General features: G+C 43.4%; 2 protein-coding genes across 4 annotated transcripts in view; both read left to right on the forward strand.

Moving 5' to 3' along the window:
* The first annotated feature begins 455 nt into the window (after nucleotides 1–455).
* Nucleotides 456–5384, forward strand: LOC100194734 (phospholipid hydroperoxide glutathione peroxidase). Its single transcript, XM_014140827.2, has 7 exons — nucleotides 456–573; nucleotides 3719–3813; nucleotides 3914–4058; nucleotides 4238–4389; nucleotides 4534–4558; nucleotides 4668–4727; nucleotides 4943–5384. Exons 1-7 carry the CDS (start codon nucleotides 508–510, stop codon nucleotides 4979–4981), a joined length of 582 nt encoding a protein of 193 aa, XP_013996302.1. The 5' UTR covers nucleotides 456–507; the 3' UTR covers nucleotides 4982–5384.
* A 2139-nt stretch (nucleotides 5385–7523) lies between these two features.
* Nucleotides 7524–25309, forward strand: part of LOC106569459 (phosphatidylinositol 4-phosphate 5-kinase type-1 gamma-like) — a 38809-nt gene continuing 21023 nt past the window's right edge. The window contains exons 1-5 of one of the 3 annotated variants that reach the window (XM_014140825.2): nucleotides 7524–7880; nucleotides 20876–20971; nucleotides 21380–21510; nucleotides 21721–21838; nucleotides 23651–23803. In XM_014140825.2, the coding sequence (XP_013996300.2) occupies nucleotides 20876–20971; nucleotides 21380–21510; nucleotides 21721–21838; nucleotides 23651–23803 (498 nt within the window). In that variant the 5' untranslated portion in view covers nucleotides 7524–7880. Of the gene's footprint in view, nucleotides 7881–16500; nucleotides 16633–20875; nucleotides 20972–21379; nucleotides 21511–21720; nucleotides 21839–23650; nucleotides 23804–25309 lie in introns of those variants that run through there. The other 2 variants (XM_014140824.2, XM_014140826.2) reach the window with 2 other exon arrangements.

Genomic DNA, 25309 nt, shown 5'->3' on the forward strand with positions numbered 1-25309 from the left:
CTCAGGTTTTTGCCTGCCATATGAGTTCTGTTATACTCACAGACACCATTCAAACAGTTTTAGAAACTTTAGGGTGTTTTCTATCCAAAGCCAATTACTATATGCATATTCTAGTTACTGGGCAGGAGTAGTAACCAGATTAAATCGGGTACGTTTTTTATCCGGCTGTGTCAATACTGCCCCCTAGCCCTAACAGGTTATCTCACCTCATTTGCTCACATTGTATATAGACTTATTTTTCTACTGTATTATTGACTGTATGTTTGTTTTACTCCATGTGTAACTCTGTGTTGTTGTATGTTGTCGAACTGCTTTGCTTTATCTTGGCCAGGTCGCAATTGTAAATGAGAACTTGTTCTCAACTAGCCTACCTGGTTAAATAAAGGTGAAATAAAATAAATAAATAAATAAATATATTAGCTTCACTATACAGCGCAGGGATTGGCTACTTTCATGCATTTTCCCTCACTGGGCGGGACTACACTAGTTAAACAGCTTGGTCACAGGATGCGGATTGTAACGCGTGCTCTAGTTTTTGGTTTGGTGGGCAGCAGGAGAGTCAGTAGAGCAATGGTAAGAATATTGTGTGCTTAACTTTTATGCTAGGTAGTTATTGGTTTGTGACATTAAACGTGTAATGAGTGTTTGAGATGTTAAGTAAAGGTAGGTCAAATACTGGACTGCTATTTTTACACAATGTCGGGAGGTACAACGGCAAACTCTGTCCGATGTGGAACATTTGCCAGCCAGTTTGGAGAAATTAGCTAGCTTGCCCGTCAGCTGCTTGCTGATGGTTATCTCAGCAAATGACAGTTGTTTCATGTCTGTTTTCGAGTCAACTAATGTAACTAATGTACTGTAACTGACGAATCAACTACTAACGTTAGCTACGCCCCATTTTTATACATTTTAGCAGAATGTTGGTATACTAATCACGAGCTTAAAATGTACGTGCAGACCAAGTAATGAGCACTTTATATGGTTGTGATCATTTGAACTATTGATGTACGTACACCTCTAATATAGGAAATGACTGCGCGCCTTTCAAGTTTGAGTCCAGAAAATGACATTCATTGCTATCAGGATTTCTTTTAGGATTAGGGGGGAGGAGAAGTCTCGCGCTCCCTGAAATCATACTAAACGTTGAGGTTATTGAAGTGCTATTTTAGTTGTGGTACCTAATCCATGTGTGACTATTGCTCAGCCCACCATTGGGGAAACAATCCATTTTACTCCGCGTTCACGTTCTAGTCGAAATATGGACATTTCCGGCTTGCTTACTAGTTATTATACACGTGCCGCGTTCAACCAGTTGGCAAGTCGAAATATTCGGTCTTGTTCCGACTAACAGTGTAGCATTATGATTACATGACAGCCAGTCTTGGCAAACAGCTCGATCACGTGAGGCAGCCTGGTCTCATAGACTAGCCGTAACATGGTGAATTTAAATGAGGGACCACAAATTAGTATATGTATGGTTAGCATAACCGTACCTATTAAGCCCACTTCTATCTATAGATAAAAAAATTAAACGTTCTGCTTTGTAATATTTAAACCACTTCATCTGACAGTTCTTATTCTAAGCTAATCAGATTTAAAGTTATGTACAAGTTCCCACTAGTGGGAAATTTCAAAGCTGTAAACACTAAGGCAACCTTCAGAAACTCATTTTCCTATATATATATATATATATTTTTTTTTTTTGTAGTACCTTTTCCTGTAAATGATCATACTTTATCTAAATTTAGAGTAATGTGCTGATATATTTCATGGGCATTAATTACTATTTCTTGCTTTTGGAGTTTGTTTTTCTTCATACTTGTAGTTGTACCTGCATGTCACAGTAAACAATAGCAACAACTTGGTGAATTACAAGATTTCAGACATTCTCAGCTTACATTTCTGTATGCATTTTCTCATATTTTACAGTTAAGTGACCCTTGCATTGTTATACATTTGTTTAATTTGTGTATTTATCTCAGGTGGGCTTAAAGTCTACAGTAGCACCAAAAGCATTCCCTCTATATAGAATAATTTGCAGTAAATATTGTTCAATATGGTCCAAATGAACTTTGCATAATATTGTAATCTATAGTGTATATTTAGACCCCAAATCATTGGCACTTTACAATTTTTTTTTCTCTCACCATAAATCACTTCCAATTAAGCCCAGTTTGCATTGAATCACATTGGGAAAATGTGGGGGTATTTGTAAAGGTTAATGAACCTGCACATAATTTTTTCAGATTTTAAGTTTAACACATGAGTTACGCATCTAGCCATGATGCCTTTACTGAGATGAGGAACAATTGAAAACCTCTGTACACTTCATGATGTTTGGAATGGACAGGTAGTCATTGACGCAGAAAGAGAAGAATAAGATTAGGGATGGTTGACAAAAATGCAATCAAATGACGGGACGGAGAAGAATTTGGCGGCTACTCAAGCACTTTTGGGTGGGTGCATTGCCACGTCTTCATCCATCCGGGTGATTCCATTTTTTTGGTCCACCTGTACCTTTGTAATACAAGAGGGTGTTTATGAACTTTCTGCAGATAGGCTTTAGGAAGACCAGTTCAACTAATGAACAAGAATAGCAGTACAGCAAATGTGAATCAGCATTCAGGTAATTCCTTTGAATTTGTGTGTTATGGTCTTTGTGCATGGCTTCTTAACAGAAGGCCAGTGTGGGTGCAGTGTTGTGTTCTAACCAAGCTATAACACACCTGAATCAATGATTAGTTGAATTAGGTGTATACTGGTTGGCAAGAACAGCCGCCAAAGTCCACATTGATCTGTGTGGATATGATTGGTCACCCCCCCCGGTTATGAGTGCTTCTTTCATGAAAAATGTTTGTTTTAATAACTTTAGCGGAGATTAATATGATTCAACTTTTTTTTTTTAATTAAGTTTTGAACACTTAGAAATGCATTGCAATTATTAAGAGGTGGGCTGATTTGGAACACCATCAGTACCGATTTAAGCCCAGTCCAGACTTTTTTAACAAGAATATTTTATAAAATTATGCTCTTAAATGTTCTAAGTAGTCTCCTGGGTGGCACAGCAGTCCAAGGCTCTGCATCGTAGTGGTATCATTACAGACCCGGGTTCCTTTTGTGTGGGTGGTGTTTTGAAAATGAGTGTGCTTTACATAGGCCCTTATCAGTATTGAGAAATGATTGAGTCATTTTCAGGGCCATCAGGATTTATGAAGATTGAACAACTCTTGTCACTCCCTGAAGTCATACTAAACATTGCGGAACAGTTGCCGTTGCGGTTATGGAAGTGTTAGTTTGGCTTACTTGTGGTACCTAATCCTTACGCATACTGATCAGCCCAATCATTATGGCCGTGTACCTCAAATTCCGTGTTATACCTCATGGTGACATTGCCTGTCGGTAAATGAGTTAATAGACCAACAGTTCTAAACCTCTCTTCCAATAATGGCCTGTTTTGCCCTCCCTACTCAGACCACTCGCAGACAGTCCTAGCTAATGCTTGCTTTTTAGCAAAATACCATTAAAATTGACATTGAACTATTACAGTTAAATACTTAATTGTTACCCAGAAATTATTTTATATTGGTAGAAAAATGGCTGATTTGGCCTTTTTCTTTCTTAAAGTGGTCATTCCATTGTCATGAACCCTGTGGTTGCACAACATTACCCCTTTGGTTCAGTTGCTGTACTGCAGACTAACATCCTCCCTCTTTCTCAGTGTGCGCAAGTGGGTGACTGGAAGACGGCCAAATATATTTATGAGTTTGGCGCCAAGGACATAGATGGTGAAGATGTGTCCCTAGAGAAATACAGGTGAGGGAGCAGGCCCAGAAAGGTAGGAACTCACCCCATGTATGGGTACTACCTGTCTAACGTTACACCCCCAACGGTGTTCTCTCTCTCCTCTGCCCAGGGGGTTTGTCTGCGTCATCACCAACGTTGCCTCTAAATGAGGTAAGACCAGGGTAAACTACACTCAGCTAGAGGGAATGCACGCCTCCTACGCTGACAAAGGTTTACGCATCCTGGGCTTCCCCTGCAACCAGTTTGGAGGGCAGGTACGGTGCCAGTTCAAACCACTATTGTGGCATAGCCTTTTCATTCATCCACAATGGTGTCGTGTCATGGGGGCAGTTGTACAACCAATATGGCCACCGGACTCTGGCTTTGAATTGGAATTTCCATTCTGCCAATCCTAATTATATGGTTTGATTGCTTCTCCTTTTCCATTCTCCAGGAGCCAGGTACAGAGGTGGAAATCAAGGAGTTTGTCAAACAATTTGACGTTCAGTTTGACATGTTCAGCAAGATCGACGTGAACGGAGACGGCGCTCACCCTCTCTTTAAGTGGATGAAGGAACAGCCCAAGGGCAAGGGTACTCTGGGAAAGTGAGTTTTGTCCCCCTGATGAGCTATGCTCCATGTCCATTTTGGTTTTCACTTCTGTTAGATTATTTTGACTTCAGGGGCCCAGTTGCCCAGGACTAATGTTTTAATTCTATGGTTGTAACAGCAGTTTCTCTCTGTCCGCAGTAACATCAAATGGAATTTCACAAAGGTGACTTTTTCTCACTGACATGATTAACACAAAATGGAATGAAGTTGCTTGCTAAACATTTTGCTATGATCTATTGTACTGTATGTCATGCTGTGCGTTTCCCCCTCAGTTCCTGATCAACAGAGAAGGGCAGGTGGTGAAGAGATACGGGCCAATGGATGACCCCATTGTAAGTGTACAGCAGTCTAATCTCATGTTTGACTATTTGTAGGGGATGGATGCCCTGTAGTGGCCAGTTAGATGGTTAATGAAGTTGTGCCGACTGGCATGAAGGGTAACCAGATTGCTATTATTGAAAGCTTAAAGGGCTGTCCCTGATTTTGTTGAACCTCAGGATAACGCTGTAATAGGAACCTTGCGCTGACTCATCTCTCTCCCTCACAGGTGATCGAGAAGGACCTTCCCAAATACCTGTCTCTGTGATTCCTGAACCCCTGTCCATCTGGCTGGCTGACCTCTCCTTTGGGATTGTGGGTATAAGTGGCTGTGTCCTGGACCAGTGACGGCCTGTCTGTAAACCCGGCCTGCGGGGAGGACAGGCCTGATGAAACCTAGCGTGCAAAACCCCCAGGAACCACCCACCCATACCCAGTTAGAACACAGGAGAGGACTCAGTAGCTACAGCAGTTTGTGTATATTTAACACACTGCACTCCCAAGCACAACACCCCAACAAATGAGACCTATTGCATCCCCATGGCACTGATATGAATGTCTAACTGTCCCTGCTTCCTATAAATTGTGAACTTTGTCTGTACCAGTGTTAGTCATAAAATAAATATTTGAAGGTATTTATTTGATAGAATAAACTGGCAAAGCTACTGAAACTGTTTATGGTCTGTAACTTATAAACTACATTCAACACATAAATTGTACAACACAAGTTAGATTACTTGCATGAAATAGTTATTTACTGGAAGACATATACTGAATGACTGTTTACTGGAAGATATTTTTCTCTGATTGTAGGTTATATAGCCATGTCTTAATTTTGGAATGGAAATTATTTGTGCTGTCATTCTACCCAACTGGATACCATTTTAGTGGGCGAACATGCCCAATGAAATTATGATTTGATTTTGCACAGACTGAAATAATAGGTCCCTGAAATGTTCCATACTCACAAAGCTTATTTAGCAAAACATTTGTACACATCCCTGTTAGTGAGCATTTCTCCTTTGCCAAGATATGCCATACCTGTCAGGTGGATGGCTTATCAAGAAGCTGGTTAAACCACATTATCACACAGGTGCATCGTGTGCTGGGGACAAAGGCCACTAAAATGTGAAGGTCTGTCACAATGTCTCATGTTTTCAGGGAGAGTGTAATTGGCTTGCTGACTGCAAGGAAGTCCTCCAGAGCTGTTGCTAGAGAATTGAATGTTCATTTTTCTACCAATAGCTGCCTCCAATGTCATTTTTGAGAATTTGTCAGTACGTCCAATTGGCATCACAACCGCAGACCACGTGTAACCACGCCAGCCCATGACTGCTGGATCGTCTGAGACCAGCCACCCGGACATCTGATGAAATTGTGGGTTTGCACAAATTAAGAATCTCTCCAAACTCAAACTGCCTCAGGGAAGATTGTATGCCTGCTCCTTGTCCTCAGCAGGGTCTTGACCTGATTGCAGTTCGGAGTTGTAACTGACTTCAGTGGGCAAATGCTCACTTTCAACGGCATGCTGGAGAAGTGTGCTCTTCACAGATGAATCCTGGTTTCAGCTGTACTGGGCAGATGCTTTTGTGAACAGAGTGCCTCATGGTGGCGGTAGGGTTTTATGGGCAGGCATAAGATATGAACACAATTGCATTTTATTGATGGAAATTTGAATTCACAGAGATGGGTGATGAGATCCTGAGGCCCATTGTAGCGCCATTCATCTGCTGCCATCACCTTTTGTTTCAGCATGATAATGCACTGCCCCATGTCGCCGGGATCTGTACACAATTCCTGGAAGCTGAAAATGTCCCAGTTCTTCCATGGCCTGCATACTCACCTGACATGTCACCCATTGAGCACGTTTGGGATGCTCTGGATCAACGTGTATGACAGTGTTCCAGTTCCAGCCAATATACAGAAACTTCGCACATCCATGAAAGAGGACTGGGACAGCATTCCACAAGCCACAACAGCCTGATCAAATCAAAGTGTATTTGTCATGTGCGACCAATACAATGAGTGTAGACCTTACAGTGAAATTCTTAGACTCTAACCAACAGTCCAAAAATGTATTTGATGGACAATAGGTAAGTACAGAAATAAAAACAGCAGTGAAATATAACAGTAGGGAGGCTATATACAGGCACCGGTTAGTCTGGCTGATTGAGGTAGAATATACATGAATGGGGGGGCACACAATGGAAATAGTCCAGGTAGCTATTTGATTACCTGTTCAGGAGTCTTATGGCTTGAGGGTAAAAACTGTTGAGAAGCCTTTTTGACCTAGACTTGGCACTCCGGTGCCGCTTGCCATGCGGTAGTAGAGAGAACAGTCTATGACTGGGTTGGCTGGTGTCTTTGACAATTTTTAGGGCCTTCCTCTGACACCGCCTGGTGTAGAGGTCCTGGATGGCAGGCAGTTTAGCCCCAGTTATGTACACGGGCTGTGCTCTATGCGAAGGAGATGTTGCGCTGCAGGAGGCAAATGGTGGTCACACGAGATACTTACTGGTTTTCTCATCCATGTCCCTACCTCTTTAAGGTACAGAATCTGTGACCAGCACATTCATATCTGTATTCCCAGTCGTAATATTTATAGATTAGGGCCTAATGAATATATTTCAATTGACTGATTTCCTTATGAACTGTAACTCAGTAAAAATAAAAATGTTTGTTGCATGTTGTGTTTATTTTTCAGTGTGTATGAGCATGTCAACCGCAAGAGGATGCTCCGATGACATGTATGATAGACCATCTTACTTGAATGACGAAGCCCCAGCTGTGAGAATGCAACCGAGTGGGTTTATAATGCTCGAGAGGAACAGTATGATATAGCCACAGCTGCGTACTATGCGACAAGAAATCCCCCGTAGTGTGTGCATTATGCTCGTACAATTGCCACGATGAAGATACGACTAGTGTTGAAAGGGCGATGAGGCCAACTATGTAGCCTATTCAACGTGATGTCAATGTCCTATACATTAGGAATTCGCCATAGCATCAACGAAGGGCATATAACACGCCGCTTATCTGGGAATTGTAAATGGATGAGATTGCGACATCAGGGGAGGCCGGGAGAAGCATGCCCACATCTGGGGCCGAGAGATCGGACCAGATAGATACGGTCGGCTTCTCGCTCAAGCTTTCTTCTGCAGACATGGGTTCGTATGCCTGTGGTTTATTATGAGACGAATTGACTCACAACATCTGCATTATTTAGAGCTCGTTCAGATGAGCTCAAGTGTCAGTAGAGCGCTGGCACAGTTCGATGGTGCGTAAAAGCGTTCATGCGGGTTTTGGTCCAGCTGTCAAATATGGTTTGTCTCAGTAGCCTCAATGATCTGTCAGTTTCCACACCTGATAAATGATTAATATTACTAGGCCTATAGCTAACCAAGATAGTCACTCTGCTATTTAAGACTAGGACAAGACGCCAGCCACCACCAAAATCCTAAGTAATTAATGCAGACATTGAGCATGCAGAACAGAAGCTGATCTACCTCATTATAATGTTCAGAATGTACAGGTTGTTAGGCAATGTCTATGGCCTGACTATGTGAAACAGTTCTGAAAACACTCCTGCCTAGTTCAGGTCAGGACCCTCTCTACAGACTACAGTCTTGTCTTGTCAGTCTGTGGCATCAGATCATGGTCAATTCATAGTCTATCAGCAGGAAACAGAATCAGTCCTACAACTTTAAGGCCATAATTGTAGAAGTTTGTGATTTGTAGAGCAAGAGAGAGAGTGTGTGTGAAAGACAATCCTCTATCTATACAATTCTTTGACCATCTTCACTGTTTATTTGTAGATCAAACTAGGCCTATGTCTTTGTCACGTAAAAGTGTAACAGTGTAAAATACAAAACATAAGGAAGCAGAGAGAAACCTGGAGGTGAATTATTAATGAACAGTAATATCCAGAGCCTCTCTGCCTCTGCTTTATCTGAGCTGGCTCTCACCTGGGGGCAGAGTATATACTGTAGGCAACAGCACAATACTTTACCCTATTATAATATTCCTGGGTAGCTCTGAATATTGGAAGAGCACCTTGTACCAGATATGTATGTAAGCGGAAGCACAATTGCAATGGAAGAACAGAAAATTGGGTAGTTGCATTCTAGTCGGTTAAGGGATAATATCTACTACATCAATTTCACAACCCAGAACCAAATATCTCACGTGCGCAGGCCAGCTACTGGATTTGGTGTCTGTAACGAGAGACTATTACATATATGTATATATAACAGCAGTGTAATGTAACCAATCTTTATTTAAAGATGATGAGTCAGAGAGGAACTGGATGCAGTATGTGTGTATTAGACGTCATGTTAACTGAACCATCAAGCTGTACTCCATCTTCTGTGCTTCCTCTCAATAAAGCCGTACAAGCAGTGTTGAACACACACACACACACACACACACACACACACACACACACACACACACACACACACACACACACACACACACACACACACACACACCTACAAATACACTGAGTGTACAAAACATTAAGTAACACCTGCTCTTTCCATGACATAGTAGACTGTCCAGGTGAAAGCCATGATCACTTATTGATGTCACTTGTTAAATCCACTTCAATCATCAGGGGAGGATGAAGGGGAGGAGACAGGCTCCAGTGCTTGAATAAATGAACAATGAAAAGTTGAATGCCATGGCAGATTCCATATTGCACATGATGTAAATGGACATTTACAGTTTTTTTCCAATTGCTAACACACTAAAATGACATGCACAGCACAATTATTTAAATTGACACACAGAGAGCAAAACCTGTTCTCAAGTCTCCAAAAGTCTAAACACATTTTCTGCTTTACACACATTTTGCAATTCAAAATGGCAATTTTTAAATGCACTGCACACGGTTCTCTGCATAAGACACAACAATCTGACATAAAGTCACATGTTTGCCATTTCAAAACACAGCCATTCAAAATGACACTACATGAGCTAATTGGCCAATACATGTGCCACCTGGCCAAACACCTCAATGGTTAATTGTTACCACTTCAATCAGGAAGTAAGCACTATGAAAAGACCACAGGTGAGCACCTTTTGTTTTACAACAACAATGGAAGCCGTTGCAGAGAGAGGAAGAGGGAGGGGGAGAATGAGAGGGGGAGGAAGAGTGAGAGGTAGGGGTAGAGCTGGTAGAGGAGTTCATGGCCAAAGAAGACAACTTTCAATGAAATCAGATCAACCTTAGTTGATCATGTCATCAACCATGGGCTGACAATGCGAGAGCCTGGACAGAGAGTGCAGCCCAACTTGAGCCGTTTTACTGTCGCCTGTATCCGGACATTTAGACTGGAGTACAGGTATGTAACCAACATTTCTTTCACACTATGTAGTACACCCCATGTCATAGTGTATCAGTTGGGTGACACCTGTTTACTTCATGAATGGCTGATGTCATACATTAACTGCACAAATTTCCTGTAGAATTTACTCTACTGTGGGGGAAATATCTTTAGGCTGCATTGTCCAAGCCCTATATATATTATTTTTTTTGTTTTACTAAAGGACTGAGAGACGCAACCATGGTGGAAGAAGGGGCCAAATGTTCACCGGGGTACAGGAAGCTGCCATTGTAAACTTGGTTTTGGAAAATAATGAAATCGGATTACGAGAAATTCAAAGCCACATCATCCAAGGCAACGCCATATTCAACAACATTCAACGAGTCAGTCTGTCCACATTGGCTCGCATTCTCAAGGGAAACCAAATCAGAATGAAACAACTTTAAGGTGCCATTTGAGAGAAACTCTCAAAGAAACAAAGAGGTCAGACGAGCATATGTGGATGTAAGTACAATATTGACTGCAGAACACTACATGCAACATTGTTTCCCAGTGTACTGGATAACACCATATTGACTGCTTTTGTTCTTTGTTTTCAGGGAGTACTGGAAATGGATGCTCATGCAATCCCACATGAGTTCATCTTTATAGATGAGGCTGGGTTCAACCTAGCAAAGACCAGAAGAAGGGGGAGAAACGTCATTGGCCACAGAACCATTATAGATGTTCCTGGCCAACGTGGTGGGAACATCACAATGTGCGGTGCCATCTCTAATACGCATGGTGTCCTCCACCGTCATGCCAACATTGGACCATACAACACAGCCCTTATTCTCACATTTCTGGACAGACTCCACAACATTCTCATACCACCAGAGCGTATGAATGATGCAGACCATCAAAGAACCCGGTACGTTGTAGTATGGGACAACGTGAGCTTTCATCGTGCAGCCCCAGTCCAAAACTGGTTTGCTGACCACCCACCATTTCGCTTGCAATACCTCCCACCATACTCACCATTTCTGAACCCCATAGAAGAGTTATTTTCTGCATGGCGGTGGAAGGTATACGACCGGCAGCCATTTGTGCGCATGTCTCTTGTGCAGGCTATGGAAGAGGCATGTGATGAGATTGATGTGGGTGCGATTCAGGGATAGATAAGGCACTCAAGGCGCTTCTTTCTTCGATGTCTGGCAAGGGAAGATATTGCCTGTGACGCGGATGAGGCGTTGTGGCCAGACCCAGCTGTGCGGCAAGATGCTGCCTAATTATTTTTCTTGCCTCTTAAAAAAAATAAAATAAAAAAAAAAAATCAGCAATTTTCTTTTTTCAGTTTACTGTTTTTTTTGTGAGCATATTTTTGTTCAGTCCAATGTAAATGTCTCTGCTGTGCATATGTTGCACTGACTTGTTTGCTGAAAAATGAAATGTTTCAACAGCACGTGTGTATCTGCAAATATTTCTGTGCGTCTGAAGAATTTTCTACAATTTGAACTACACTGCTCAAAAAAATAAAGGGAACACTTAAACAACACAATGTAACTCCAAGTCAATCACACTTCTGTGAAATCAAACTCCACTTAGGAAGCAACACTGATTGACAATACATTTCACATGCTGTTGTGCAAATGGAATAGACAACAGGTGGAAATTATAGGCAATTAGCAAGACACCCCCAATAAAGGAGTGGTTCTGCAGGGGGTGACCACAGACCACTTCTCAGTTCCTATGCTTCCTGGCTGATGTTTTGGTCACTTTTGAATGCTGGCGGTGCTTTCACTCTAGTGGTAGCATGAGACGGTGTCTACAACCCACACAAGTGGCTCAGGTAGTGCAGCTCATCCAGGATGGCACATCAATGCGAGCTGTGGCAAGAAGGTTTGCTGTGTCTGTCAGCGTAGTGTCCAGAGCATGGAGGCCCTACCAGGAGACAGGCCAGTACATCAGGAGACGTGGAGGAGGCCGTAGGAGGGCAACAACCCAGCAGCAGGACCGCTACCTCCGCCTTTGTGCAAGGAGGAGCAGGAGGAGCACTGCCAGAGCCCTGCAAAATGACCTCCAGCAGGCCACAAATGTGCATGTGTCTGCTCAAACGGTCAGAAACAGACTCCACGAGGGTGGTATGAGGGTCCGACGTCCACAGGTGGGGGTTGTGCTTACAGCCCAACACCGTGCAGGACGTTTGGCATTTGCCAGAGAACACCAAGATTGGCAAATTCGCCACTGGCGCCCTGTGCCCTTCACAGATGAAAGCAGGTTCACACTGAGCACATGTGACAGACGTGACAGAGTCTGGAGACGCCGTGGAGAACGTTCTGCTGCCTGCAACATCCTCCAGCATGACCGGTTTGGCGGTGGGTCAGTCATGGTGTGGGGTGGCATTTCTTTGGGGGGCCGCACAGCCCTCCATGTGCTCGCCAGAGGTAGCCTGACTGCCATTAGGTACCGAGATGAGATCCTTAGACCCCTTGTGAGACCATATGCTGGTGCGGTTGGCCCTGGGTTCCTCCTAATGCAAGACAATGCTAGACCTCATGTGGCTGGAGTGTGTCAGCAGTTCCTGCAAGAGGAAGGCATTGATGCTATGGACTGGCCCGCCCGTTCCCCAGATCTGAATCCAATTGAGCACATCTAGGACATCATGTCTCGCTCCATCCACCAACGCCACGTTGCACCACAGACTGTCCAGGATTTGGCGGATGCTTTAGTCCAGGTCTGGGAGGAGATCCCTCAGGAGACCATCCGCCACCTCATCAGGAGCATGCCCAGGCGTTGTAGGGAGGTCATACAGGCACGTGGAGGCCACACACATTACTGAGCCTCATTTTGACTTGTTTTAAGGACATTACATCAAAGTCGGATCAGCCTGTAGTGTGGTTTTCCACTTTAAATTTGAGTGTGACTCCAAATCCAGACCTCCATGGGTTGATAAATTGGATTTCCATTGATTATTTTTGTGTGATTTTGTTGTCAGCACATTCAACTATGTAAAGAAAAGTATTTAATAAGATTATTTCTTTCATTCAGATCTAGGATGTGTTGTTTAAGTGTTCCCTTTATTTTTTTGAGCAGTATATTTTAGTATTATGGCAAAGCATACTAAAGATGAGTGCTTTTCATTATGGCCAACAGTGTGTAGTTGGTTAGACAAAAATCGGGTAATATGAATGAAGTGTGTGCCATTTCGTGCAAACGTTTGATTTTGATAATGCTATATGTAGTTTTAGTTGCAGTGCTTCATTTTGCAGGATATATGAGGTATTTTGGGTTTGGGTGTGGTTTTGTGAATTGTGTTAAGTATTTTGATAAACCAGCCTAGTTTGCAAAATTGTGTTTTAGCAATTGGGAAAAACTAATGGGCAACAGCAGTATTTGTGTTCATAGTTCACACATACAGGTAACTGCCAAAATAAAGGAAACACCAATATTAAGTGTCTTAATAGGGCGTTGGGCCACCACGAGCCAGAACAGCTTCGATGCACCATGGCATAGATTCTACAAGTGTCTAACTCTACTGGAGGGATGCGACACCATTCTCCCATGATAAATTCCTTAATTTGGTGTTTTGTTGATGGTGGTGAAAAATCCCATCTCAGGCGCCTCTCCAGAATCTCCCATAAGTGTTCAGTTGGGTTGAGATCTGATGACTGAGACGGCCATGACATATGGTTTACATTGATTTCATGCTCATCAAACCGTTCAGTGACTACGCATGCCCTGTGAATGGGGGCATTGTCATCCTATGGGGTCATAGCCATGGGAAACAAAATAATGGCCTGCCCAGCATTTTTATACATGACCCTAAGCATGATGGGATGGTAATTGCTTAATTAACTACTTTCAATATACTTTGTATCCCTCTTTTACGCAAGTGTTTCCAATATTTTGGAATATTACCTCTACTCTTGACATTGCAGTCAATTCACCATCGCATTTTGACAGTTTTCCATCTGTAGAGAAGCAGCATTTCCCCCAACACACACACAAATACACACACAAAGAAACAGCCCTGATAATCAGTTTACTGTCACACTGGTATAAGGGATCGGGAGACAGGCACAGGAATGCGTAACAGTTTTTTAAAAATTTACTCACATTACAGCGTGCCGTGTAAAGGCATGGGATGAAGACCAAACAAACACTATTACAAAACACAGTGTTGACACCCAAACAAAAGAGCAAGGAGTACCTCAAATAAATAACACAATCGCACAATGATTATCACATGGGACGAGACCCGTAATCGTCTGCACAATATACGTGGCATGAAAGCCAAAACAACATAGCACAGGTACTTTCACAAACCAACAGACATTGTAACAATGGTAAACCAAGGACACAATTAACAATCATTTTATACTAGGCAAGTCAGTTAAGAACAATTTCTTATTTTCAATGACAGTCTAGGAACAGTGGGTTAACTGCCTTGTTCAGGGGCAGAACAACAGATGTTTACCTTGTCAGCTTGGGGATTAGAACTTGCAACCTTTCAGTCATTAGTCCAACACTCTAACCACTAGGCTAGCTGCCACTCCCTGGAATAGGGGCCAGGTGTGCGTAATGAAAGTTCCGGAAGGGTGCCGTGACATTTACCAGCAGCACTTAGACTAGTGACAGTGCTAGAGACTGGCATCTGGTCCACTCCGCATCCAGCAGACCTTTAGCCTCTCTCTCTCTTTTTACTCACTCACTCTCTCTCTCCTCTCTTTCCCCCCTCTCTCTCCTCTTTTCTCCATTCTCTATTAACCCTAAAGAGTGGATTGGATTATAAAACATAATGTATGATTATTACATAAGACAGGAGCAGGACAGACACACAGTAACAGTGACCACTGAGCCACCACTGAGCCACTGAGATGATGCAATACGATACATTGATATGTCTATTCATGTGAATATAACCCCATAGTTACTCACCCAGGGCATATTTGTGAGGCACTATGTTTCAGAATGCAGAAATCCAGTGTAAGGCTATTTGAAATAGCGCATTATCCCTTTTATACATACTGTAGCTGAGCATTCTGACTTCCACCAGCACAAAACTACTCAAGGCTGAAGGTGTCCGATTTAGACTTGAATGAGTTTGAACGGTGGAGAATGTGGATGTGTTCAGTGTGTGTATGCACGTGTGTGTTTACATGCTTGTGTGGGGGTGTGTGTATAACTACTCTATCCCCTAGTCGGCAGTGTTGTGCTATTAGACAATCTTACGCAACTCTTGTTTACTCTTGTCTAAATAACACACGGCATCAGGCGGCCATATTGTGAGCCGGGCAGTGAGAGGCCTAATCCTCTTTATACCATCTCTCGTACACGCACACACACACACACACACACACACACACACACACACACACACACACACACACACACACACACACACACACACACACACACACACACACACACACACACACACACACACACACACACACGCCTAACAGTTTAATTTAATACATTCCAATACAATCTCTGGAAATTATGCCGCCTCTGGAAACTTAATCAGTCATTTTATGATCTGAAACATTCTACTTTTTCAATCTATATTACAAAAATAACCTTTGAGCATAAAAGGATGCCAGTGTCTAAGGCATTGATCCAAATCTCGATTTACAACTTTCTCACGTTGCTTCTGAATAACCGAGTGATGAACGAGACTTGGAAGTCTGGTAACGCGAGACTACGTTGACCCTGATACAGTAGTATTGTATACTGTAGTATGGTGATAGGTTGCCTTTGAGTATAGCTCCTCAGCACATTATGTCCTGACCTTAATCCTACAGCACAGAGGTACTATCTGGGTACGGGCTACCTGAGGGTTCTGTCTGAAGGTTTTGTTTGGGTGTTCCATTCTGTTTGTGTTCCATCTGAGTGTTCCACCATCTACCTGAGTGTTCTGTCTGTTGAGTGTTCTGTATGTCTGAATGTTCTGTCTGAATCATCTGTCTTTCTGAGTGTTCTGCACATATGCAGTAATTAGGAATTAGAACTCTGCATGACTGGCAAAGTCCTACAAAAGACCCTGCTAGGAAGACAACATTCCAGAAACTCATCTGTAGTCTGAAGGCCGTTAGCCAAGTGTCATTGCTAGACCTTTAGATCAATAACTTAAAAGATTGGGTCGGTCTGTTGTGTGTCTACCATTGTTTTGGCCCCGGTGTGTCTGTCCTCTCTCTCTCTCTCTCTTTCGCTCTTTCTCTCTATCATTACCATCTCTCTCTCTCTCTCGCTCTCCCTCTCTCTCTTTCTCTCTCTTTCTTTCTTTCTCTCTCTTGCTAACCTCCGTCACGGGCCAACTTCCTGCAGCTTGTTGTTCCAGTAGCTGGCGCCTCTCTTAATCCTGCACTCTGATTGGCTGCTCACTGCTCAGGGCATCCGGTCTCCTGGGAGACGGTGGTGGTGTCAACCAATGACAGGGAGTTCAGATTAAAGAGTCAGGACTGATCTACTCTAGAAATAGATTTTATCTACGTCAGCTGCAGACAACAACTAGCGCCAGGTCTGAATTTTGGGGTGTTTTTGTATTTTTGAATGTGTTTTTGGTAGCAGCGACTGCAGCACCATTTTACCTTCAGACTTGAGTGACAGAGAGGTGAGTGAGACATTCAAAACTCTTAAAGGGTAGATGTGTTTTACGCAAACTCAGGGTTTGCACTCTGATAAGTGTTAAAGGTATTACTGTAAGTACAACCAGAGTGTTTCTTGGGTTGAGTCTGGCTATGCTTGTACAGATCCAGGATGATTAGCCCTGATGGTACTACCAGTGGGTATTCTGATTTCATTTGTGGATTTGTTATTTGAATTCTGGGCATCAGCATTAGTTAACTACCCTGTTCTAGCTTAGAAACAGTAATGGCGCCGGAGAGGATGGCTGCCATTTTATTGGCTTTTAACCAACTGTGCTATTTGTTTATTTTTTCACATTGTAACTTATTTTGTACATAATGTTGCTACTACCGTCTCTTATGACTGAAAAGAGCTTCTGGACATCAGAACAGCGATTACTCACCTTTGGACTAATCATTTTTCTTTAACGAGTTCGACGGGAGGAATTTACTCCAGACACCCAAACAGGCCCTCATCCCCGTCTTTCACAGGAGAAAGAGATGGCGATTTTGCAGAAGGAGATCGGGGTGCCTTGTGAAGATCAGGCGACGAGTGGCAAATCTGCCTTTGCCATCCGTACTGTTAGCCAACGTAAAATCTCTGGATAAATGGGACGAACTCAAAGCAGGCATATCCTACCAATGGGACATTCAAAACTGTAATATCTTATGTTTCACCGAGTTGTGGCTGAACGACGAGATTAATATAACATACAGCTGGTGGGTTATACACACTATCGACAGGATAAAACAGCAGCCTCCGGTAAGAAAAGGGGTGGCAGTCTATGTATATTTGTAAACAACACCTGGTCCACGAAATATAAGGAAGTCTTGAGGTTTTGCTCACCTGAGGTAGAGTGTCTCATGATAAGCTATCTACCTAGAGAGTTTTCATCTGTATTTTATGTAGCAGTCTACATACCACCACAGACCGATGCTGGCACTAAGACAACACTCAATGAGCTGTATACCGCCATAAGCAAACAGGAAAACGCTCATCCAGAGGCGGCGCTCCTAGTGGCCGGGGACTTTAATGCAGGGAAACTTAAATCAGTTTTCCCTAATTTCTATCAGCACGTTAAATGTGCAACCAGAGGGAAAAAACTCTAGACCACCTTTACTCCACACACAGAGACGCGTACAAAGCTCTAACTCGCCCTCCATTTGGCAAATCTGACCATAATTCTATCCCCCTGATTCCTGCTTACAAGCAAATATTCAAGCAGGAAGCACCAGTGACTCGGTCAATAAAAAAGGGGTCAGATGAAGCAGATGCTAAACTACAGGACTGTTTTGCTGTCACAGACTGAATATGTTCGGGGATTCTTCTGATGGCATTGAGGAGTACACCACATCAGTCACTGGCTTCATCAATATGTGCATCGACAACTTCGTCCCCACATTGACTGTACGTACATACCCCAACCAGAAGCCATGCATTACAGGCAACATCCGCACTGAGCTAAAGGGTAGAGCTGCCGCTTTCAAGGAGCGGGACTCTAACCCGGAAGCTTATAAGAAATTCCGCTATGTCCTCCGACGAACCATGAAACAGGCAAAGCGTCAATACAGGACTAAGATCGAATCGTACTACACTGGCTCCGATGCTCCTTGGATGTGGCAGGGCTTGCAAACTATTATAGACTACAAAGGAAAGCACAGCCGAGAGCTGCCCAGTGACACAAGCCTACCAGATGAGCTAAATAACTTGTGTGCTCGCTTCGAGGCAAGTAACATTGAAAAATGCATGAGAGCATCAGCTGTTCCGGACGACTGTGTGATCACGCTCTCCACAGCCGATGTGAGTAAGACCTTTAAACAGGTCAACATTCACAAGGCTGCAGGGACAGACGGATTACCAGGACGTGTACTCTGAGCATGCGCTGACCAACTGGCAAGTGTCTTCACTGACATTTTCAACCTCTCCCTGTCTGAGTCTGTAATACCAACATGTTTCAAGCAGACCACCATAGTCCCTGTGCCCAAGAACACTAAGGTATCCTGCCTAAATGACTACCAACCCGTAGCCCTGACGTCTGTTGCCATGAAGTGCATTGAAAGGCTGATCATGGTTCACATCAACACCATAATCCCAGAAACCCTAGACCCAATTCAATTTGCGTACTGACCCAATAGATCCACAGATGATGCAATCTCTATTGTACTCCACACTGCCCTTTCACACCTGGACAAAAGGAACAGCTATGTGACAATGCTATTCATTGACTACAGCTCAGCTTTCATCACCCTAGTGCCCTCAAAGCTCATCACTAAGCTAAGGACCCTGGGACTAAACACCTCCATCTGCAACTGGATCCTGGACTTCCTGACGAGCCGCCCCCAGGTGGTAAGGGTAGGTAACAACACATCCGCCACACTGATCCTCAACACGGGGGCCCCTGAGGGGTGCCTGCTCAGTCCCCTCCTGTGCTCCATGTCACTCATGACTGCACGGTCAGGCATGACTCCAACACCATCATTAAGTTTGCCGATGACACAACGGTGGTAGGTCTGATCACCGACAACGACGAGACAGCCTATAGGGAGGTCAGAGACCTGACAGTGTGGTACAAGGACAACAACCTCTCCCTCAACGTGATCAAGACAAAGGAGATTATTCTGGACTACAGGAAAAGAAGGACCGAGCACGCCCCCATTCTCATCGATGGGGCTGTATTGGAGCAGGTTGAGGGCTTCAAATTCCTTGGCGTCCACATCACCAACAAACTAACATGGTCCAAGCACACCAAGACAGTTGTGAAGAGGGCATGACAAAACCTATTCCCCCTCAGGAGACTGAAAAGATTTGGCATGTGTCTCAGATCCTCAAAAGGTTCTATAGCTGCACCATCAAGAGTATCCTGACGGATTGCATCACTGCCTGGTATGGAAACTGCTCGGCCTCTGACCGTAAAGCACTGCAGAGGGTAGTGTGTATGGCGCAGTACATTCCCCGGGCCAAGCTTCCTGCCATCCAGGACCTCTATACCAGGCAGTGTAAGAGGAAGGCCCTAAAAATTGGCAAAGACTCCAGTCACCCTAGTCACAGACTGTTCTCTCTGCTACCGTATGGCAAGCGGTACCGAAATGCCATGTCTAGGTCCAATAGGCTTCTAAACAGCTTCTACCCCAAGCCAAAGGACTCCTGAACATCTAATCAAATGGCTATTCAGACCATTTGCCTTGCCCCCCCCCCTTTCTACGCTGCTGCTACTCTCTGTTATTATCTATTCATAGTCACTTTAATAACTCTACCTCGACTAACTGGTGCCCCCGCACATTTTCTCTGTACCGGTACACCCTGTATATAGCCTCACTATTGTTATTTTACTGCTGCTCTTTATTCGTTACTTTAATTTCTTACTTTTGTTTAGGTATTTTCTTAAAACTGCATTGTTGGTTAAGGGCTTGTAAGTAAGCATTTCACTGTAAGGTCTACACCTGTTGTATTCGGTGCATGTGACAAATACAATTTGATTTGATTTGAAACAGGTGTGAATAATACAAACGTAATATAATGCATTTGATGGATAGGTCCGTGTGTGTGTGACACCTTGTTGGGTTGGTAAGTGATGACCACCTGCACTTGGCTGCCAACGAGGGCAGGAGTCCAGCAATGTATGGTTAGTGCAGCATGGGTCAAGTCTCAGGTTGATGTGTGTGTGAGTGTGTGTCGGTAATGTCAGTGCGTGTTGTGTATGTTGTCCAACACTGGTGATAGTAGACTTGGGTTGGACCATCATTATTCTTCACTACACCCCTCTAGCTGATGTTTCCCAGAGGAAATACACCTTTAATAGTAGTATAGATATAGTATAGAAACATAGATGTACGTAGCTTGATTTTGGTCTTTTATACCCTCCTGGCAATAACAGGTGCATACTGGTGCCTTTTATCCTGGTTCATGTATGTATCTCACAATTAGGTCTAAATCATGCATTGATGTTCTCTTTTTCTATCCTCTGTTTATCAACAAAAGACACTGGTCGTAGGGGGTCTACAATAACTAGTGAGGTCGAGGACTACTTACACGCACACGCACACGCACACACACACACACACACACACACACACACACACACACACACACACACACACACACACACACACACACACACACACACACACACACACACACACACACCTAAATTATATATGTTTTTTTTATGCAGTACAGCATGCAATGTAAGTAACCCACAAGTAAAGCCAGTCTCCCCTCTTCTCTGTCAGATGCCGTCCCCCACAGCTCAGGGTCTAGGCCCAGGTCAGGAGAAGAAGATCGGCCACAGGAGAGTAGACGCCTCTGGAGAGACCACCTATAAGAAGGTACAGTACTCCTTTCCTCTCCTGCATCCCTCTCTCTCCTTTCCTCTCCTGCATCCCTCTCTCTCCTTTCTTCTCCTGCATCCCTCTCTTTCCTTTCTTCTCCTGCATCCCTCTCTCTCCTTCCTCTCTCATCTTCATGTTCTTCTATTCTCTCTTCACTATCTCTCCTCCCTCCATCCCATACCTTACTTCCCTCTCCTTCTTCCCTCTCTTCCATGTCCATCTCTTCCATGTCCTCTCCTACCTCTCTGTTTTCTTCCTTCTTATTCTCTCCCCAGACCTTTCTGTACTTCTTTGACTTCTCCTATCTCACTTGTCCTCCTCTCATCCTTTTCCTCCCTAATTTTCATTTTAATGGATCTATTTTGGCGACTTGTGGTTTTTAACCTGCCTGCCTGTGCCCTCCAGACCACGTCCTCTGCCCTGAAAGGTGCCATCCAGCTGGGCATCGGCTACACGGTGGGCAACCTGAGCTCCAAGCCAGAGAGAGATGTCCTCATGCAGGACTTCTACGTGGTGGAGAGCATCTTCTTCCCCAGGTGTGTGTCTGACTTTGTGTGTGTGTGTGTGGATGGCAGATGTGTGTGTTTAAAAATGGGGAGGGGTTGTTTTTGTTTTTGGTGTGTGGATAGTCACTCAAACCACCTACAAAGTGAAATGCTCTCTAGTACAATAACCCTTTCTCTCCCTTCCTCTCTCCTGTCTTTCTCTCTTTCTGCCTCTCATCCTCACTCCCATCTTCTCTCCAGTGAGGGCAGTAACCTGACTCCTGCCCATCACTACCCAGACTTCAGGTTTAAGACCTACGCCCCCGTGGCCTTCCGCTACTTCCGAGAACTGTTTGGGATCCGACCAGATGACTACCTGGTGAGAGACAGTAACCATAGTAACCTCAGTAAATATAGCACTAAAGATAGTCTTGTTAATACGTAGGTTAAAGCTGCAATATGTAACTTTCTGGGCGACCTGACCAAATTCACATGGAAATGTGAGTTATAGATCTGCCATTCTCATTGAAAGCAAGTCTAAGAAGCGGTAGATATGTTCTACGTGCGCTATTTCTATGCTTCCCGTTCTTAAGTTTCATTTTAGCGTCTTTTACTTTCTGTTTTGTATACCAGCTTCAAACAGCTGAAAATACTTTGGGTTATGGAAAATATATTTCACAGTGGTTTAGATGGTACAATGATTCTCTACACAATGACAACTTGTTTTGTCACAAACTGAAATTAGGCAAACTATTCAAATTTTTGTAACCAGGAAATGGCGGAGCGATTTCTGCATATTGCACTTTTAAATATAGTGTCCTACATCAGGTGATTAAATGCATAACTAACATGACATCCTGTGGATTTATCAAGGAAACATAACCCACGGTTACATCCAGTCTGGCTTCCCCGGTCCTCTGGCCACACACACACACACACACACACACACACACACACACACACACACACACACACACACACACACACACACACACACACACACACACACACACACACACACACACACACACACACACACACACACACACACACACACACACACAGAAATACATTAGGAACACCTAATACATTAGGAACACCATGACAGACTATCCAGGTGAAAGCTATGATTTCTTATTGATGTCACTTGTTAAATCCACTTCAATCAGTGTGGATGAAGGGGAGGAGACAGGTTAAATAAGGATTTCTAAGCCTTGAGACAATTGTGACATGGATTCTGTATGTGTGCCATTCAGAGGGCGAGTGGGCAAGACAAAATATTTAAGGCCCTTTGAACAGGGTATGGTAGTAGGTGCCAGGCGCACCGGTTTGAGTGTGTCAACAACTGCAACTCTGCTGAGTTTTTCACAAGCAACAGCCAATTTGACACTGCTGTGGGAAGCATTAGAGTCAACATGGGCCAGCATCCCTGTGGAACGCTTTCAACACCATGTAGAGTCCATGCCCCGACGAATTCAGGCTGTTCTGAGGGCATAAGGGGTGCAACTCAATATTAGGAAGGTGTTAGGAATGTGCTGGATTAATGCAGCAATCTATGCATATGTACACTGAGTGTACATATGCATAGATTGACTCACACACACACCACACTTACACTCTTACACACATACTGTAAATACGTGCACATTCACACGTGCACACACAGTCACTCCTATAAAATCACACTCTACCTGCACCAGATGGAGATTAGCAGATTAAGACTTCCTTTTTAAAGCTCCAAGCTGATAACATTAGACAGTCAGGTACAGTATAGGCCTAATCAGAAACAACCTTTTTGTGTATCTGTTTCTTTGTGTATCTATGGGTTTTCTATGCATGGTTTTACACTTACAGGAAATAGTCGTGTTTTAGTCTCATTGCATTAATCCAGCATGAGGAATACATAGCGCAACATTCTCAGTTTTTCTGAATACGGGGTATCATATACTTTAGAGACTGAGAGGATCTTCACACTCTCCCCTTAAGCTTGTTAAGCCCCTGTGTTTATCTGGCCTTCCAGACTCCACTTCAGGTGTCTGTAGAAAGTAGAAACGCTGCAAAGTGCCTAATGAAGGTCTGAAGTACCATGTGAAGTGCTCTATCTGAACCACTCTAGTGTTGGTGCCATTTTCTACGCTATCTCTACGACCCACTGACCTAACCTGTGTGTATATCTATGCTCTCTCTCCAGTACTCTCTATGTAACGAGCCCCTGATCGAGCTGTCCAACCCGGGGGCCAGCGGCTCCATATTCTATGTAACCAGGGACGATGAGTTCATCATCAAAACAGTCAATGCCAAGGAGGCGGAGTTTCTGCAGAAACTACTTCCTGGATACTACATGGTTAGTCTGTCACAAGCTTCTCCTTCATTCTAATAAATAAAAAGTGTGTGTGTGTGTGTTTCTGTTGGTCACTTTGACCCTTAGCCCCTGGGGTTAACCTATAGTCAGCTGTGACGCTAATGAGGCTAAGCACACTACTAAGACACACGCCTAAAGCACACACACGACCAGAGGCTTTGAGTCCAGCTGACTCACGTCTGTCAGGTGTATGGGCCAGGAGCCAGGGTCGCTCTATGCAGAATCTGCAGGGGCATTTTCTTGTTAATATTGTTATCATAATAAAGTTTATATAACGTATAGCAAGCTTATCAATAGAACAACAGTACAGTATTCTTGTTTTTATATCAATTTATGGTTTAATGAACATTCATTTCCCAGACATTTCTTATTTCTAATAATTTTGAAGGGGAAATGTTGGTCCCACTTTATCTGGATAGTCTCAAGTAGATGATCTACAGATGGTCATACAATCAACAAACTACAGTGCCTTCAGAAAGTATTCATACCCCTTGACTTATTCCCCATTTTGTTGTGGTACAGCCTGGATTCAAAATGGATTCAATTTATTTTGTTTCTCACTCATCTACACACAATACCCCATGATGACAAAGTGAAAACATGTTTTTAGGCATTTTTTCAAATATATTGAAAATATCAAATTTACATACAGTGCCGTGAAAAAGTATTTGCTCCATTCCTGGTTGACTCAAGTTTTCTTTAAAGCACCTGGAAGCACCTGGATGATCATCAAGACTCTTGGAAGAATGTTCTATGGAAAGATGAGTCAAATGTAGAACCTTTTGGATGACATGGGTCCCATTATGTCTGGTGAAAACCAAACACTGCATTCCACAGTAAGAACCTCATACCAACGGTCAAGCATGGTGGTTGTAGTGTGATGGTTTGGGAATGCTATACTACCTCAGGACCTGGACCACTTGCTTTAATAGAAGGAACCATGAGTTCTGCTCTGAATCAGAGAATTATATATGAGAATGTCAGGCCATCCATCAGTGAGCTGAAGCTAAAGTGCAGCTGGGTCATGCAGCAAGACAATGATCCGGATTGTACAATATTTTCACATTATTATTAAAATAATTATTCAAGATCTGTCAAGTTGGTTGTTGATCATTGCTACACAGACATTTTTCAAGTCTTGCCATAGATTTTCAAGTAGATTTAAGTCAGAACTGTAACTCATCTTGGTAAGCAGCTCTGTAATTGTCTTAAAGTCATCATTGTAACTGTTTTAAAGCCATCATAGGCCTCATGGTGAAATCCAGGAGCAGTTTCCTTCCTCTCCGGCAACTGAGTTAGGAAGGATGCCTGTATCTTTGTAGTGACTGGGTGTATTGATACACCATCCAAAGTGTAAGTAATAACGTTACCATGCCATCCACATCGACGGGACAGTAGTGGAGAAGGTGGAAAGTTCCTCGGCGTACACATCACTAACATACTGAAATGGTCCACCCACACAGACGGCGTAACAGCGCCTCTTCAACC

The sequence above is a fragment of the Salmo salar genome, chromosome ssa14 (assembly GCF_905237065.1).
Source record: "Salmo salar chromosome ssa14, Ssal_v3.1, whole genome shotgun sequence".
Lineage (NCBI taxonomy): Eukaryota > Metazoa > Chordata > Actinopteri > Salmoniformes > Salmonidae > Salmo > Salmo salar.